We start from the raw sequence: 17928 nt of genomic DNA on the forward strand, positions 1-17928 counted from the left end.
GTTTAGACACCAGGCTCTCTGGGATTACTGCAAGGGATTAACAAGAAGACCCCCTATAAATACAGTCAGGAACATAAAATAAGAGAAAAATTCAGAACAGGTCCGTTGGGTTACATTTCAGCTCAGATTAGAGCTGACAGGAAGTGCATCCAGTAAAAGCCGTGTTAGTGACGGTTCAGGTGGCGGCAGCGAGCACACCTGGACCAAAACATCTTACACAACCCTCAGCAGGAAGGGTTTGTACTCTGACAGTTTGATGCTTTACATCATTGATGTAAACTTTACGGAGGCACACACACTCCCTCCACCTCTCCTCCTCCTCCTCCTCCTCCTGCTGCTCCCCTGTGCAGTCGTGTGTCTGGGATATAAATAAAACACAGCAAAGTGGAGCACTCCTGCTCAGTCACTAACTTCTCCTTCCTCCCCCGCACACACAGTGTGATCTATTTCCACACCATCACCAGCTCCTGCTCCTGCTCCCACCGCGACCGACACGTCACAGCAAAACATCACCCCACCAGCCTCCCAGCGGCTTCACGGCGGCTTCACGGCGGTACCCACTGCGCTCGTTGCCTAATTCTGGCTCCCCTGCAGGACTGTTGTGTTTCATCTTTACACGTACTGTACTGTGACGATGACACATTGAAGCACACGTGTCTGTGCACACGCGCGGAGAATCTCGTTCTTATTTACATCACAAAGACAACAACAACAAAGATGACAAATGCAGCATGTTGCACAAGGTTTTGTAGTGTGAAAATGTCTGGAAGCAGTTTGCACGGAAGGATTTATGACATGAATGATAAAAAATCACCAAACTGAGCGAGATGATGACTGCAACCTGCATCGTAAACATTGCAACCATCATTCAGATTTCTTTCCATGCAGGGGGAATTAAAGCCACAGCAGGAAAGCAACAGCGTGCAGAGCTGCTGCACAACAAAGAGATCCCTCTCTGCTTTTACGATCACATCACCTCTGACGTGAAGTTCGACTCACATGTGTTCCTGAGAGGGACAGTGGCTCTGTCCTTGCTCCATGGACTCGTTGGCTCCCATCCTCGACTAGCTCTGCCCCCCCTGCCCCCCCCTGCCTGCTGCTGCTCTCCAGCCACCCTCCACATCCACCTGCTCCCTCCTTGGAAACACCTTCTCCTCTCGTCCTGCTCAGAGTCAGAGGCGGCGAGCGGCGGCCGGGCTTCCTGTGCTGCAGTGCAGAGGATGAGCGTCTCCTGCTCGCATCAGGAGCAGAGCGGCGGATGATTCAGGGCTCCTGACTTTACGCACAGCATTGCTCAGCCTCTGCTCCTCTACAGACGGCGGATGATCCTGCTCCTCAAACGATGCACCACGCAAATGTCCACCGAAAATGTCACAAAGAAGAATCCAAAGCAGAGAGGATGAAAACACAACCCTGCTGTCTTGCAGCCTTCATGTGTCTGTGAGGTTCCTCCTCCTCTGTTTGGCTGCTGATATCGCTGAGCTGTGCCGCTGCTCTCCTCCCCCCTCTCCCTCCTGACTCCAGCCTCCTGCGCCTTTAAAAAGACGAGCAGCTCTTTCTTGCCTCTGTGCAGGGGAGCCAAACAATAGCAGACCCCTCAGACGACAACGTTTCACAGACGTTTTCCTCCCGCAGCCCGTCAGTCCCTGCATCTCCACATTCCTCTCCTCTCTGACGCTTTCCTGCAGGGATCCCCCCTTTTCTCACCCCGTGCCTCTGCAAACTCTCTGCAAACTGGAAATGTCATTTCTGTGCCTCCGTCTCACACAATGGAAGCTTCCAGCTCTGAGCGTGGCCAACCAGAGTGATGCCTGAGGTAAACAATAGACTCTGGGAAACTATGTGTGCATTATTCAACTCTGACCCTGTTATATCCTCTTTCATTCAGGCGACATCACCAGAAACTCTGTGGGAAGGCACACACTCCCAGAGTGGACACTAAGACTGCAAAAAGCAGAAATATCTTTATCCTGTCCAATCCGCTTTATTTATACAGCACATTTACAAAAAAACTATCACTTTTACCAAAGTGCTGCACAGTAAAAATCAAAGAACATCAATAAAATAAAACAACACACAGAAACTAATAAGATAAATAAAACACAGGGGTTAAGACCATAAAAGACATAGAAGGACAGAGATCACACAACTCCCGTGCTAAATTAAAAACCAAAGAATGAAAATAAGTTTCAAGACGCGATTTGAAAGTCAGTAGGGTGGAGGATGTTATTGTGAGATTTGAAACATCCAGAGGGAAAACAGCTTGTTTAAACAATGCAAATTTGATGCAGAGAATTTTTAAAGCGTCATCCCCTGAGTTTGGATCATCTCTGCCAAAAGAAATCTGAGAAAACTGTTCTTTTCTCAAAGATCATGACCAGGGGTCTGAAAACTTCACTTTCAAAGGAGCCAATTTGCCTCAGCTCACCTGGATTTAAGTCATTCGGGAGCAAAAAAAATCTGTTTTTGTGTTCACAAAAAAGACAAAATAGTAAAATAAAGAATTTAGTGAAATTTAGTGAATAATTAACAATACAAGTTTTATTTATTTATTTATTTTATTTATTTATTTGATAGGGACAGCGCACATTAATGAACATCTATTCAAAGAACAATAGATAAAGATATGCCGGGTTATAGCATCAGTGCTAATTTACATCTGTAGTCCCTAGGCAGGTAACACTTAAACAGTTAACAGTTAAGATATATGTTTTAATTTATAAAATTGTACATGTGAAAAAAGACATAAAAAATGTACAAAACTTCTGAAAAGTTTTGAAATAAAAAAAAATAAAAATAAATAAAAATTTAATGCATTTGCAAAAAATGTGGAAAATGCTGAAAGTACAAAAAATTAGAGAAATTAAAAAAATGAAATGAAATTAATTTTCAAAAATTTAAAAAAGTCAAATATTTAAGAAAAAGAAATTTCAGACATTTTTTTAAAAAATGCAAAAAAAATATTTGGAAAAGTTGAAATGGTTAAAAAAAAGGGATTTTTAAATTTCAAAACGTCAAACATTGAAAATAAAAAAAGATTTTTTTGCCACATCTCAAGCTTGTATATTAAGCTGGCACGTTGTCAGTTTAATGAATCCACCCACACAGAATTAAAATCAGTATTTTCTTCCAGATTAGTCTTTTTGTAGATGTAGTTATCTTCCCAGGGCTGTAAAACTTGAGGTTAGCCACAGGTGCATGGAAAGTTGGTGGGCTGTTGATGTTGTAGGAGGTGAAGTAGAGCGTTGGCAGGCTTTATTGACAGATGGGATGAAGGTTTAGATCAACTAAATGTTAGCGTAGGATTTTATTTAGTGTCAGAGTCTTTAATCATCAATACCCTCTGTAAGGAAAATAAAAATTCTTTATTTCAATAATATTTTTTAAAACTACAAGGAGCCACTGCAGAGGAGTCAAAGAGCCACTGGTTGAGGACCCGTGATCTAAGCTCAGAGAAATCATCTGCATGTTTCATTTTGTTGACTTAAGTTGTGATCTATGCGGCTGTTTAAGGCTTGGCACATTATTTATGCATCAAAAATTATGAACTGAAATGAAATCATCCTCCAGACGTGTCATTTTAAGCTTCAGAGACAGGGACATATGCTTCCTGACAAAGAGCGTCCACATTTCTTCATGAACGCAGCCTCAGACGGAGCCCCGAGCCGGCTGAGCTGCTGATCTAATTTACTGGCACTCTCATCACAACCTCGAGCTGCATCAACGACAGTAAAAGCAGCAACGATATTCTGTCTGGACACGCGTGACACGGTGAAAGAGTCCTGTGGGATGCACGCAGACGCAGGAACTGCTCTGACAAATTTTGCATTGATTGTCTGAGAGAGTGAAGCGTTGGAAATATGAGAGGAGTGAATCTACTGTAGACTCATGGGAAAGTGAGGAAACCGGGGCTCACAACAATAGTGAAAGCAGCCCAGAGCGGTTGTATTCACACGGATTCACAGGTTTCAGGTGTCGAGTCTCAGCCTAAAGACCTGAGGCTGAAAAGACGAACCAAACAAAGGACACAGAGCGGCAGTGTTCACGACCGTCCTGACGCCAGGTTTAAAAAGAGCGTGTTTGCATGTAAACATGAGTCCATTATCTGATGAACATTGATGTGATCCTGGTCCCTGCTGGGGTCAGTGGTCGATGTTTCCCAGCCTGAGGGGATACGCAAAAATCCCACCCACTCACAGACCCCTCGCTAAAGCCCAGATATTGATTGGACGCCACAAAGACCCTCGTTTCAGGTTCAGAGATGAATGTAGGGCAGCAAAGGGTGTGTGTGAACTTGCCTTTGTGCTGAAACAAACATCCTCTCTGCCTTAAAGAGTCTGGCCCTGCTCTCGTCTCCTTTCTGCTGTAGGCTGAAGAAAATGATGAAATAAAAAATTCAACATGGCTCAGGCGCTGGAAGATATGGCTGTGGCAGTTTGCTTAAAGATTCATAACAGCGCTCGAGAGGAATCAGGGTCACCCACCAGCTGCTCGTATGAAACCTGCAGAGGTAGAATGAGATTTCTTTGTTTGACGAATTATTCCTTTAAAAATTGTCTGATTCATTCATGCCAGTAACACAGGCGTAATTAAATGGCAAAAGCTTTTAAACAGGTTGCAAAACCACTAATGGTTTCACAAGATGGCTGCAGCTTAAACTCTATAAGGAGTTTCAAATGATCATTAGACTAAAGAGAATTAAAGGTACAGTCTGCAGGATTTCCTATACGTGCGTGTCAGTGTCTGTGTCAGCCTCAAACCTCCTCCTCTGCCTGGATGTTGATGTTTTTGGTTGTTTCAGGATGTTTCTGGGTGGAGAGTAAGCGTGGTTACCTCAGCCAATCACAGTACAGCCAGTGAGAAAGTGACTTAAGGTATTGATGATAGCGAGTGGAAGAAGCTAATCAGAGCAGCTACGATGGCGGACGTAGCACGGAGGAAGAAAAACAACCAACAAGTGAAACAAAACGCCAAACAGAAAAAGCTTTTTCCTAAAAAAGTGGCTCCACTTTCACTTGCTTTCACTCGAGCAGCATAGGATAAATAGCGACGTGAGTTAGCTTTCTGCTAACCAGGTACGTGTCAAATACCTGTGATTAGCTTGTGCTAACATGCTAAGTCAGGTGCACGGCTCTCAAGTCTCTCCCACGTAGTAACACAAAGCTACAGGTGGTTGCTGGGCTAGTGAGTGTGTTCACAACATGGTCTGAAGCTAAAGGTGTGGGCTGCAGCTGGCACTGAGCCAAGGAGGAGGAGCCAAGTTTAAACGTTGTGTTTACTAACAAGTTACGAAAATTCCTGCAGATTTTACCTTCTAAGGAGGAAAATATGGTCATGTTCAACCCGACTATCTTATTTTTGATTGTCATTTTTTATTTCTTGTGTTAGGGTAGGTGTCAGATTAGCGTGCAGATTTTTTTCAGTGTTTTCAGTGATAAATTTGACTGCAAAAAGTGGGTTTGACCAAAAAAGATTACTAGCACATGTGAAGAATAAGATTGTTAGTGCAGGAAGAGGTATTACTTTGTCCAGAGGGGGCGCTAAAATCAGCATACACAAAAAGTTTAGCAAAGGAGCTTTAATTTGAGGCTTGGCAACTTTGTTTTTTAAAAAATAAAATGCACCACTAATTGATTTTGATTTGATATCCGAAACTTACCGTCAAAAACAAAATCAGTAGCATCAGGAGTCATGAGGAGTCAGGTTAAATATTTACGTTTGACTACAAGCACAGACTCAAATATTGCCTCAGGCTCGAATAAATTCATAAACCAAACCATTTACGCCCTAATACAGAATGTGACGGCTTCAGAAAGAAACACAGGATCATCCCAGAAAGGTAAAACAAACCATCAGCTAAGCCTTCAGAGCTGGAAACAAACACGAGGATGTTTGAAGCTTATTGACGCCAAAACTAAATGGTTCGTTAAGAAAGACAAAGTTTATGATGAGCACAGAAATTAATTAGAGTAGTGCTGAAATAAATTACGTGCATCTATTTAGCACTTTGCAATAAAACAAAATCTGCTATCTCCTCACTTGGCTGCATCGCTCCAATAAAAAATCACCACGAGATCAATTCCCTGATGCTGTGTCTGCAAACAGACGTCATCGGTGAACATTTACTGCTCTGCAATCATGAAACTATACGCAGTGAGGAGTAGTCAGGGAACTTTGCTAAGAAACCCCTAAAAGACAGATCCAGGATCCCAAAGGGGACCCTACAACAACAACAACAAGAGAAGAATGGATGGATGGACATCACTAACGGCCCTGTTATGATTAAATCAGTCTCTAACTGCAGATTTTTGGAGCTCTCCTTCGTTGGATTTATATTAAAAGGTGGAAATCCCCCCTGAGGTGGAAATACTTAAAAACATTTTGTATTATCAAACAGAATAAAGTGCTCCTCTAGCTCTGAACAGACCGAGCAGGGAGGAGCTCAGAGCTTTGTTTATGTGAGCAATGCAGCTTTTTCTTCACACGTAAGAAACAATCACTCCTGGGATTAGAGTCCTCAGGCTGTGTCTGAAAAACAGGGTTCATCTGTCTGCATCTGCAGGGAAACCTCTGTAAAGCTGTTTAATCCAGCAGCATTTCTTCACTTTGAGGGAGATATGGATGCATAGAAGTCAGAGCAAAGCATCACTGAGAAATGGGCAGCCTACTTTCAGATTTTCGGAGGGATTCTATGATTAGGGAACATTTCAGGTGTGCAAGTGCAAATTTCGAATCATTCAACATTTCTATGTCAGCCTACGCTCTCTAGAAATGTCCCTCATCATTTTTAACACAGTTTAGACAAAATTTAGAAGAATTATGTCTCAAAAATCCCAGTAACCAGCTGACAGGACAAGAAAAGAGAAACCTGTCTCTACATCTCTACATTTAGCAATGCTAACACAGTCGACATATCAGTGTCCCCCCTGTCTCTGTGTGTTAGCTTCAGGATGCTAACTTTAGCTGCAGTTAGCCTGTTGTTTTAGCCTGTAATGTTACGGTAAACGAGCTTCTCTGTTTTCTAAACATTGTGCACTCGGAGCTCGTGGCGCCGCTCTCAGTGACGTGGAAGAGCGGGGCGGTATCAGCGGTGGCTCATTTACATATGAAGGCCACGCCCACTAAATCAGAGCGTTCTGAACAGAGGGGCTATGAGAGCCTGGAAACAATGCTGCTGTGCTTGATTTATTGGCTTTTTGGACCAAAACATGTTACAACCATTTCATGAAGACATCAATGATCCAGATTACACTGCAGGAAAGGAGCAGGAGATGGGAGCTTTAAATAGTTTTTCTTGAAATGATGACTTGAAATGTTCCCCTAATTACAAAATCACTCCTCACCATCTAACCATCTAAACTGTGCAGGGAGATCCACTAAGCAATAAAAGTCAATGTTTGGTTCACAATGAAAAGAAAGATACAAAGAAAAATTAGGAAAAATAACCAGAAGAGCAAAACAGATCATGGTTAAATGAGGACGACAAGCTGTTTAAATTTGCTGCTCCAAAAAAAGCACTAAATGAAATCCAGAGTAGACACGAGCAGCTGATTAAATCCGTAGTTTTAAAAAGGGGAGTCTTCAATTTTTAACCATCAGGGACTTCCTTCGTAGCAGAGAGTACGAGGGAGGCACCAGACGGGTTCATTATGTACAATAAATATTAATTAATGGAAGGGAAAGAGTGTGTTTTATTATCTTTAAAGAAGATTGAGTTTTCAGCTAAAGGAATCAGAATCAAGATGTTTCACCGATATCGTCTGTAAAGATCGTGAGTTTCAGTTTTATACCAGACTCCAGTTAGTGTTCATGTCTGTGCATATGTTGGCATCATAACTGCCTCTGTGCTGTCGTCCAATCAGAACACTCAGTCCATGTTACCGTCCCCTTCAGAGCAATGAAACAGTTCTTTCAGATATCATAAATAATGTAGGAACACTTTGCTGCTTCGCCTGATAAAAATTCTGGTGTTCACTGAGCATGAGAGGCATTCAGAGACAAACCAGAGGACAGTCTGCAGTTTTTTCAACTGGACGCTGTTTTGAAGAGGTGTTTGAGTTGAGTTTTTTAATCTAATTTGGTTTAATGTGAAGGTGGTGTATCTAAATTCCTCCTTTTTGTCGTTCAGTAGCTGCAGACTCTGAGTAAAGAAGCAAAAACCAGTCAAAGTGGTGGATTTTCAGTCACACAGGGTTGAAACATTGGTGCACACTGGAAACTATGAGAGCTGGTGTTTCTCCGGATGATGCATTCAGACAGCAGAGAGCACACACAGGCTGTGAGAGCAGCTTACACTCTGTGATCTGTGAGGGGAAAACTCCCCCTGCTGGCTGGAAGTGTAAGTGCTCTGTGAAAGTGGCTGAGTCATTCCCTCTTCAAAGTCTTTCTAGTAAACTGCAGCTGAGGAGGACTCTGGAGGAGTGACGTGTGAAGGGTGAGGAGACCGGGCTCCTGGAGTCATAATGACGAGTGTTCAGATGTAATCAGCAGCAGAGTTATGAATGAAAATCATTGTGTTGGTGCCGTTACCAGGGTGCTCCACTCAGCTCCAGCTCCCAAACATCAGTCAGAAAGCTGTGAGTGGTTATAAAGAGGCCGGCTCTCTCTGACTCTTTAAGTTTTAGAGACACAAAGAATCAAATTTCTCTGCTTCTGTCTCTATATCCACCATGAACAAGCCACAATTACACAGTATACATTTAAGTTTCCACGACCACTAAGTTCATACATTAGCAAATCCTTCCTCCGTCTCCATGTGGTGGACGAGCATAGCAGAGTTAATCTGTAATGTTATGAGGAGGTACGAAGAGGTTTGGAGGAATTCACAGAGTTACTTTTTAAACATGCTGAAAAGTAGTCTGCAGGTCAGACTCTGAACACTCATCTGTCACTGAGCGAGCTTTACTTTTCATTATTTTTTAACACTGATTTAAAGGAAATGTGGAAAAAAAGGTTGTGGTTGTGATGTTTTCTAAGACCAGGCCGATATTCAGCATTTTGAAGCATATCGGCATCAGCCTTTCCAACCCCACCTCTCTGTGTCTAGCATCATCCCACCCACGGTACCATCTGACTGGTGACACGCAACAACATTCTTTGGCAAACTTAACTTCCTATAGAAAACTTCAGGGAGCTATTTGTTTTTTTAAGTTTTCATTTAACTTTATAATACAGCTGCTGAGCCTGGGAGCTGGTTAATAAACATAAGCTTAAAGGCTTTAAACAAAGTCTAGAGTTGGAGTTTGTTTTATCCCAAATTTTGACACCAATATTTTCACTTTTACTGCAAATAAATAGTGGTCCCAAATATTGGCTTCCTTGACCACCGATTATCTGTATTGGTATTGGCCCTGAAAAAAAAAAAATCAGTCTATCTGTAGTGATGTCCATATCATGAAGAGACCAGGACAGAGGACTGCAACCTTTACTTTCACAGAAGCCATTTTGCCTCAGCTGACCTTGATTAAAGTCACTATGGAGCCACAAAATCGACTGTATTTTCAGAATAACATCTAGAAAATAATTATTAAAAAAAAAAATTAAACATGTATGAAACTGTACATGTGATGTCACAGTTTTTGGTTACAATAAAGTTGCAGATATTTCATAAAAGTCTGCAAAATATTCAAAATAAACAGAAACTTTAAAAATTAGCAAAACTTTCAAAAAACTTGAACTTTCAAATTACGGAAAACTTTCAACAATTTGAACTTTAAAAACTTTGCAAAATTTTTCAAAATGGAATAAAATTGTAGATAATTTTAAAGTGTCAAAAATTTGCAAACTTTTTATTAAAATTTTGAAATAAAAAAAGTCAAAAAACATTTTTTTTGATTAACTCTGTAGATTTCTAAAAGTTTGTAAAAATTTCAAAAAATTTTTGAACTTTCAAAAATTTGCAAAAAATAAAAAAAATGAACTTTTGAAACTTTGGAAATTTTTTCTAAATGACACAGAATTAAAAAAAATTAAAATGTCCAAAATTTGCAAACATTTTTTGAAGTTTTGAAATGAAAATTTCAAAATTTATTTCTTCCTTTATATATTTTTTTAAATATTTCTAAAATTTTGTCCAAATTTTCAAAACAATTTTGAGCTTTTAAAAATTGGAGAAAATATCAAAAATTTCCAAATTGTAAAAAATTTGCATCAATAAAAAAAAAATTAAATTTGCAAAAATAAAAAAATGAACATTTCAAATTCAGCAAAATATCTGAAATGTCACAAAATTGTAAATTTTTAAAAATAATTTTGAAATGTCAAACAAAAAAAAGAATTAAAAAGAAATTTAATTAATTTTCTGAAATTTTGAAAGAATATGTGAATTTGTGTACATATGTTGACACATTTGGGACAAACTGCTGATTTAGTCTGAACTTTTTGAAGAGCACGAACTCAAATGATTTTAAAATACACATCCACCATGTGCTTCAAGTGTGGTCTCTTCTTGTTCCGCAATCCCATGACAGAGATCACCAGGATTTCCAGAGTAACACAAACCAATGGGTGACTTTTCTGTGGCTTTGTCTGCTCCCTTTAGCCTCCTGAAATAGCTTCTAGATTAACTCTTAAAAAGAGAACAAAAATATTTCCCTGAACCATGCTTTAGAGGTGAAATAAGGAGACAGACTCCGTGTTTACTAGAGCTCTGTGAATCAACATCTAAAGGTGTGTCAGTGTGCCAGATGTCCATTTAATGCCCTAATTTGGCTGATCTGGGGTTGAAAGGATAAGGACATGACCAGTTTTCATCACGGAGGCTAAGGAGACTAGAGCCAGTACCAGACAAATCTGCTGTACCGTTTCAAAAAGCAGAGAAGAAGAAGAAGAATGAAAGATGTGTGTCACATTTCAACAACAAAGAAGTTCTTCATGTTCATACCTTAGAGGGGGGATGCAGGGTGCAGAGGCAGGGAGGTGGTCCTCACACTGGTTAGCAGACGGTAGAGGAGGGGAGGCAGGAGCAGGAGGTGAAGGAGGAGGAGGTGAAGTGGGGGATGCAGGTGGGGTTGGTAGATTCTCGAGCGCGTGCCTCTCTGGGGGAGTGGGAGGAGGAGTGGGGAACTCTGTGCTGATGGGGAGGTGAGGTGGGAGGGCGGGCAGGAAGCTGGAGTCGGAGGTTGGAGGTGGGGGGGAGGCAGGGGCACGGTCACCCCTCTCTGCCTGCTCAGCGAGGGAGGGCCTGCGGGGAGACAAGCATCGACAAACATCAACACACAGTCAGGAAGAAGATCTCCAGCCACTCAGGAACCCACTGTGACAGAAACTCACCCAAACGCAGAGAAAGTCGGAGCGCCCTGCTCAGCGCCCTCACCTAGACCTAACAGCGACTTAAAAAACAGGAAGCTCACTCCCACCATCCTAAGAACGCGTCGTCGTTTAAAACACACCAAACTGAAACAGAAACCTCTCTCATGTCACAGTCCATGTTTCCCTCGCGTGCTCCTCTCGTCCTCTGCGGTGAAGACGCCTGTCCGTCCGTCTCAGGGCGTCTGGCTCTGTCATCACAGGCCACCTGGTGGAGTGGATTTGGCCCTGATCCAGACCCTTCTTATCAGGAGTGGGAGCTCTCTAATCTGACAGGCAACGCCACGGACACCCGTGCAGCTGCTCCCCGCTCGGGGCATGCCTCCTGTTATGCACTAAAAATACCCAGCAGCCTCTTCAGCAGGACAGAGCCTCACAGGATCCCGGTCCGCTGGAGTTTATTCAGAAAGTTTCAGCATCAGGCCGGCTGTCTGAGCTGAACTTTCCAAACACTCCTCCAGCACGAGGAAAGTCAGCTTAATAACATTTAATGAGGGAGTGTGCTTTTCTTCAGGGCGTAGAAACTCAGAGTTTACATCCAACACTCTCCTGATGCTTTTCATTCCAGAGGAAGAAGTACATCTGAACAAGTAATCCAGCTGAAACTGACATCCCAATGTAATAAAACGCAATTTACAAATCGCAAAGGCTGCAAGAAACAAAAAAAGTCTTAAGTTCTTGTTTTTCTTGTTCCCTTTTGTCTGTGTGGTCTGTTACTCTGACGACTGGAGTTTAGTAAAATTTCACAGCGTTTCTTTTTCTTTTTTAATTAAAAAGTGCAAACAACACTTTGTTCTTATTTATATTTCTGTACGTTAGTTTGGGTTTTGTTGCTGACGAGAGATTAGTCAGATTTTAATACATTTAATTTTCATATTTACGTTAGTGTTTCTTTTATAAAAGAGTGCATTCTTCATGTTGACTGGGGATGTCCCAATCCGATACAGTATCAGCGCCCCCTATGGAGGATATGTAGCATGACTGGGATCAATCCAGTTTTCAGATGTTTTCAGCACCATCATGCTTTACGACTGCTGTAAATCAAACCACGTTGCAAACCTGTCCGCTGTGCAGGACGACTTCTCTTTGGAAAGCAATGATAGTAAATCAGCGTCTGCCAACATTTGTAAAGTAAGTGTTCTTCGAGGATGTACCAACAGGGCTCACTTTAATACAACAAATATGATTCATAATTTACAACGAAATCACCCAATGGAGTACGGGATTAATCAGAGAAAGGTATCGGTATCAGCAAAACATACCATGAAAGGGTAGCGATGGGTACCAAATTAGGTACTTTTATAGGTACTGACCGAATTCTGCCAGAAGAACTGAGTACTGACTCATGTAAAATCAAAAGTGATGAGTACCACATTAGGTACTTTTAAAGGAACTGACTGAACTCTGTCTGTAGTACCAAGAGCCAATTCATGTTATATCAAATGGTCCCACGTTTAGGTACCTAAACACATCCTTGTGACTGTGAAGGAGTGGAAGAGAAGGAGATTTTCCATGCTGAACATGAACACAGCATTGCAAGTTTAAATATTGAAGAATAAAAATCTTAAATTTTAAAAAACATATACTTTATCATTAAATAAATTAATATTTTTCACAAAAAAGTACAAAGTACCAGTACCGTTGAGTACAGGTACCAATTGCCAGGTACAAGGCATTGGTACCATATCGTTTTTAAATGTGAAAGGTACCCATCTCTAGAAAAGAGTGCGGAGGATGGACTCAGTGCCCACCTTTGATCTGTGACTGGGAGAAATGGTGAACATTCTGCATCTTGAGAGCCTGAGGCTCCACAATGAAGACAGGGAAGATTCAGGACCCTATGCTCAACTTTCTTCATTGCAAAGAATAATTTTATATGTGTTTGCTGCAAGTAAGTGCTGTAGGTTTTTTTTTTTTTTTTAATTATTACTTCATTTTTTTTTTCAAGTAGAAACTGCTTAAGTCAAGATTTCAACATGATTTAACATGTTACTATTGCAATAGACTTGCTTTATTTGTTACTTAGTTTTTTTTTTTGTTTGTTTTTTTTCCCTGTTTCTGGGTGGGGTGGGTGATAGGCTTCTTTCTTTCATCTTTGCTGTTTTTTCTTTATTTTTTTATTTTCTATGCCCATTAAACACATGTATATATATATATATATATATATATATATATATATATATATATATATATGTGTGTGTGTGTGTGTGTGTGTGTGTATATATATATATATATATATATATATATATATATATATATATATATATATATATATATATATACATATATATATATATATATATATATATATATATTTTTTTTTTTTTTTTTTTTTTTTTTTTTTGAGCGGAGATTTGGTCTTATTTACATTCCTGTTCTTTATTTAGTGTGAGAGTCAAAGAAGAGAGATTTGAGAGTTCTGCAGCTCTTTGTTCCTTTCTCTGATTTAATTTAAAGTCATTAATGATAATCATATAACACATCTATAAGGCTTGTAGTTAAATCAGTCAGTATTCTTCTGTGATTGTAATAGACATAGAGATATGTTACCTATATCAATTCATGCATCAATTTATCTTATTTCATCATAATACAGAATGATTTATTGCTTGTGTTTAGTGAATAATGCTGAAGATATCATGATAAATCATTTAGCCCTAGAAAGAAAGAAGGCTTTTCTAAACAAAGAACCTAAAAGCGTAAACATCCGGACAACTCAACACATGAATTTTTATTTGGTTGCTTTACAAATCCTCAGCAAGGCCAAAGCTATACATACGTCTGCATCTGTGGCCGGCTCAGCACATGCTGCCTGGAAATAGAAAGTCACAACACAGGGCTGAGGGATCGTCGTGCTGCCTCCAAAGATGGGCACAAACAGCTCTGAGCTGATAGAAAAAGAGTCAATCAGGCCATTAAAGAGGAGCCAATTTGGAGGAAATGGGATTAACCTGCAGAGTGGAGCAGTGTGGAGCATTCAGGAGCGTTAATGTGGATTTAACGTGGACTGACACACTCAGGTCCACAGCTGGAGTTTCCTGAATTCTTCTAATATGAAGTGTGTGAATGCAACAACTTAATCTGAGCGCAGAAACACACATAGAGCCGTCAGTGTACTTTAACTGTTGGCATTAACACCTGGAGGTGGTCCAGGACAGTTTTTATGGTCGGTTTTTCAGCAGCGTGCAGGGCGTTGCTGAACGGCACCTCATCAGCAGATTTTTACACTCCAGTCCAGGCCGAGGGTACTTTCATTTTCCATCAAAGTCCAGATAACAGTGGATTTTAATTCCTCCATTTTCATGCCTGAGACTTAAATAAACAGAGGTGACTTTGTCTGTGAAGAATTTAAGCCAAGTCTGCACATTTGGGTGTAATCTACGGGAAACAGCTGGACGTGAGCGACGCAGAGTCCAGGCCGAGTGTTTGATGATAAACAGAGAGAAATAAACTAACGCAGCTGACGGGACGCAGAGATGGGGTTTTTAAAGGAGCCAGCAGCTACCTCACACTATATAAAACACACACACACACACATCCAGGACAGAACACACTGCATGGATCACAAACACTGCCCACGTAGAAACACATCGAGAGGAGAGGAGTTATTATTCAAAGGCAGTTGAGTATAGTTGAATGGATAACAGACGTGGGATTATTCACTCCACTTACGCCAGCAAAGTCATACGGACCTACGTCACCATGGCAACCAGTCTATTTACAGTACAATGTGGGATATAGTACATCCTGCTTTCTTTTCACTCGGATGAGAAAGAAACTACACGACAGGTTCAAGGCGAGCGCGCAGTGTTTCTAAAAGATGTTTGACATTTAGAAAACAGATTTTTCATTTCGATGCTGTAAAGAATCAGTCAGGAGGAAACTACAGGCTGTGCTCACAGTAAATGTGTTTATGTTCCTCTGCAATGATGCGTCTGCATCACGTTACATGGTGGTGACTTAAAGGGAAGCATGATAGCACACATGGGACTTCTGTAGGTACATATCGGATCTGTTTATTCATATCTACGTGTGTTTTCTGAGCTGCAAATAAAACGTCAGTGTGGAGGTGTGAAGGGCTGGCTTCTGAAGCTAATGAAACAATCTTCTCTAATCTTTTCTTATTCAGTGTTTGGGAGCTGATTATTTCATGACACATTGTCTAAGACAGGACAAATGATAGGGGTTAAACATGAAGTTGCTCTGTTGTGGGTAAGGATGAGTTAATCGACAGGTGTTGGTGGTAAAGATGTCTACCTCCGCTCCAGCTCTTTGCCAATTTTTATATTCACATGGAGTTAGATCGAAAACATTGAGTCCTTGTTTATAAATTCTTCAAATAAATCAGATTAGAGTTAGGGATGGGTACCTTTCACTGATACCTGGTACCTGGCAATTGGTATCGGTACTCGATGGTACCAGTTTTCGGTACTTCTGTGGGTGTTCAAACATTAATTGTTTGATAATAAGATCTCAAAGTTTTTCAGTTTAACATATTTATTCTTCAATATATAACCTTGCAATGCTGCGTTCATGTCCAGCATGGAAAATCTCCTACTCTTCCACTCTGTCAGTCACAAGGATACGTTTAGGTACCTAAACATGGTACCGTTGGATTTAATGCAAATCGGCTCTTGGTGCTACAGACTAGGGCTGGGTATTGCTAAGAACTTTGGATATGATTTTGAATCTTTAGGTTCTGATTCGATTCGATATCTATTTGATTCAATGTCGATTAAAACGCTTGGATTATCGATTTTCATGCCTTATGCGAACATATGTGCTCTATCACCTCACCTTTAGGAGCAATAAAACAACCATAACGTCAGACTTTAAAGCTGAAGGATCTGGCTTTGTGCGGCTAGGCAATATTTCGATGCATCGATTCATCAATATTTTTACCCACCCCTACTACAGGCAGAGCTCAGTCAGTACCTTTAAAAGTACCTAATTTGGTACCCATCCCTAATTAGAGCCCAGCTAAATTGATCATATTACAGCCTCGGGTTATGTTTATTAAACGAGTGGAAACATCCGGTTTAGCACAATGTAACCTATGCTAAAAGTTGCTGTTCATCAAGGATCGGCTTGAGTCGTAAAGAACTGACTTCGACAGCATCAAAAACATATTTACAGCCTGGTTCAAAAACAGCTCAGGTCTGAAACACTAATTTTGCTATCACATTGTACGGAGGTGAATTTTCTTTCTGAGTCAGCTCATGTGACTGACGGGCGCCCTGTAGCTGGTAGAAAGGAAGCTCAAAGTCGACGTCATATCAAATGTAGCTACGTCCATAGCCTGTATATAGAGTGGACAGCGTGTTTTTAAGCCCAAATTCCCCCGTCACAGGTGACACCATTGGCAGCCAGAGTCTGCGCAGTAGAGACTGTGAGGGATTCAGAGAGGATCTGAGTGGAGCTGGGCAACAAAAATAATTATTTTTTTCCTTCGAGAGTCTAATCACTTCTTAGCTCCACCTTCTGACATTTTTTACAATCCACGTAAAAAACTACATAAGAACGGTAGCTGTCAATCAATGTTAAACGGGGTATAAAACCACATTTTTAACCTCTAACTAATGAAAATGAAACTTTTCAAAAAAAAGAGGAAGTGAATACAAGGCTGCCAAATAATCACTTCAAATCACCACAAAAATCAATCTGATGTCGATTTGAAAGATACAATCAAAGCCAAGCTAAAGCGGTTCCTGAGATACCAAGAAGACTCTCTAATTTCCGTAGAAGAATGTGATGATCAATAGTGTCAAAAGTGGCACTAAGCTCAAGCAAGACGAGCACAGAAAGACGACCACAGTCCGAAGCCAAAAGTAGATCGTTGGTTACTTTCAGCAGCGCAGTCTCAGTGCTGTGGTGGGCTCTGAACCCAGACTGAAAGACCTCAAAGAGACTGTTGCTATGAAGAAACTCAATCAGATGTGAGACACATTTCTACCAGGTGTACTAATTTTTTAAAATTTGACCACAGCTCATCCGGAATGACTGGGGAGATGGATTTTTTGACCTTTAATGCAGCCAGCCACCAGGGGGAGCAGTTTTCATACTTCAAGCGCAAGAAAGGCTTTGGCCTCACATCTTTCTCCATACGCTGACACTGAAAGCAGTCAATAGTTTCTATCTTAAGTTAGCTTTAGATAAAAAGCCTTGTCTCTTTGCACACTCTTAGCAGTGACAACTTTTTGCACAAGTCATTTATTTCGACGATGCAGCAGCTGCAGGTTTTGCATACTGAGGCAGAGCACACTTTGACTGACAGGCAGACGCAGAGTATGTCACTCAGGAGGCTGAAGGTCTTCCTAAACCCCCCCTCTTTGCTTCATTAGGTCAACAGGAAGTTAGGTTGAGTCAGCAGTCTTAATACGGTCGCCACTCATCCTCAAAGACCAATGTGTGGCATCACAGAGAGTGTCCCAGTGTTTTAGTCTTTGATAAATTGTCCCTGGTTTGTTTATTTCTTGTTCATCCTGCTTTCTGTAATCACTCGATGAAAGGCCGTGCAGTTAATCACTCACAGCTGAGAGTGTCACGCACTAAACTTGACAACATACAAACAGTTGATATTCACGCTGATGCTTTTGTTGTTTCAGTGATTGTTCCTCTAAA

At 40.8% G+C, this 17928-nt stretch overlaps 1 protein-coding gene across 9 annotated transcripts in view; it reads right to left on the reverse strand.

Annotated features, from left to right (window-relative positions):
* The window catches only part of tacc2 (transforming, acidic coiled-coil containing protein 2), a 67871-nt gene that overhangs the window by 35444 nt on the left and 14499 nt on the right, over positions 1–17928 (reverse strand). For 8 of the 9 annotated variants that reach the window (XM_074675754.1, XM_074675753.1, XM_074675759.1 and 5 more), the window contains exon 3: positions 10883–11182. The exons of the other annotated variant lie outside the window; for it this stretch is intronic. In XM_074675754.1, coding sequence (XP_074531855.1) covers positions 10883–11182 — 300 coding nt within the window. The remainder of the gene's footprint in view (positions 1–10882; positions 11183–17928) is intronic. 9 annotated transcript variants of the gene reach the window in all.

The sequence above is a fragment of the Halichoeres trimaculatus genome, unplaced genomic scaffold, assembly GCF_033239565.1.
Source record: "Halichoeres trimaculatus isolate MK-OKI-2021-1 unplaced genomic scaffold, fHalTri1.1 fHalTri1_scaffold_8, whole genome shotgun sequence".
In the NCBI taxonomy this organism is placed as follows: domain Eukaryota; kingdom Metazoa; phylum Chordata; class Actinopteri; order Labriformes; family Labridae; genus Halichoeres; species Halichoeres trimaculatus.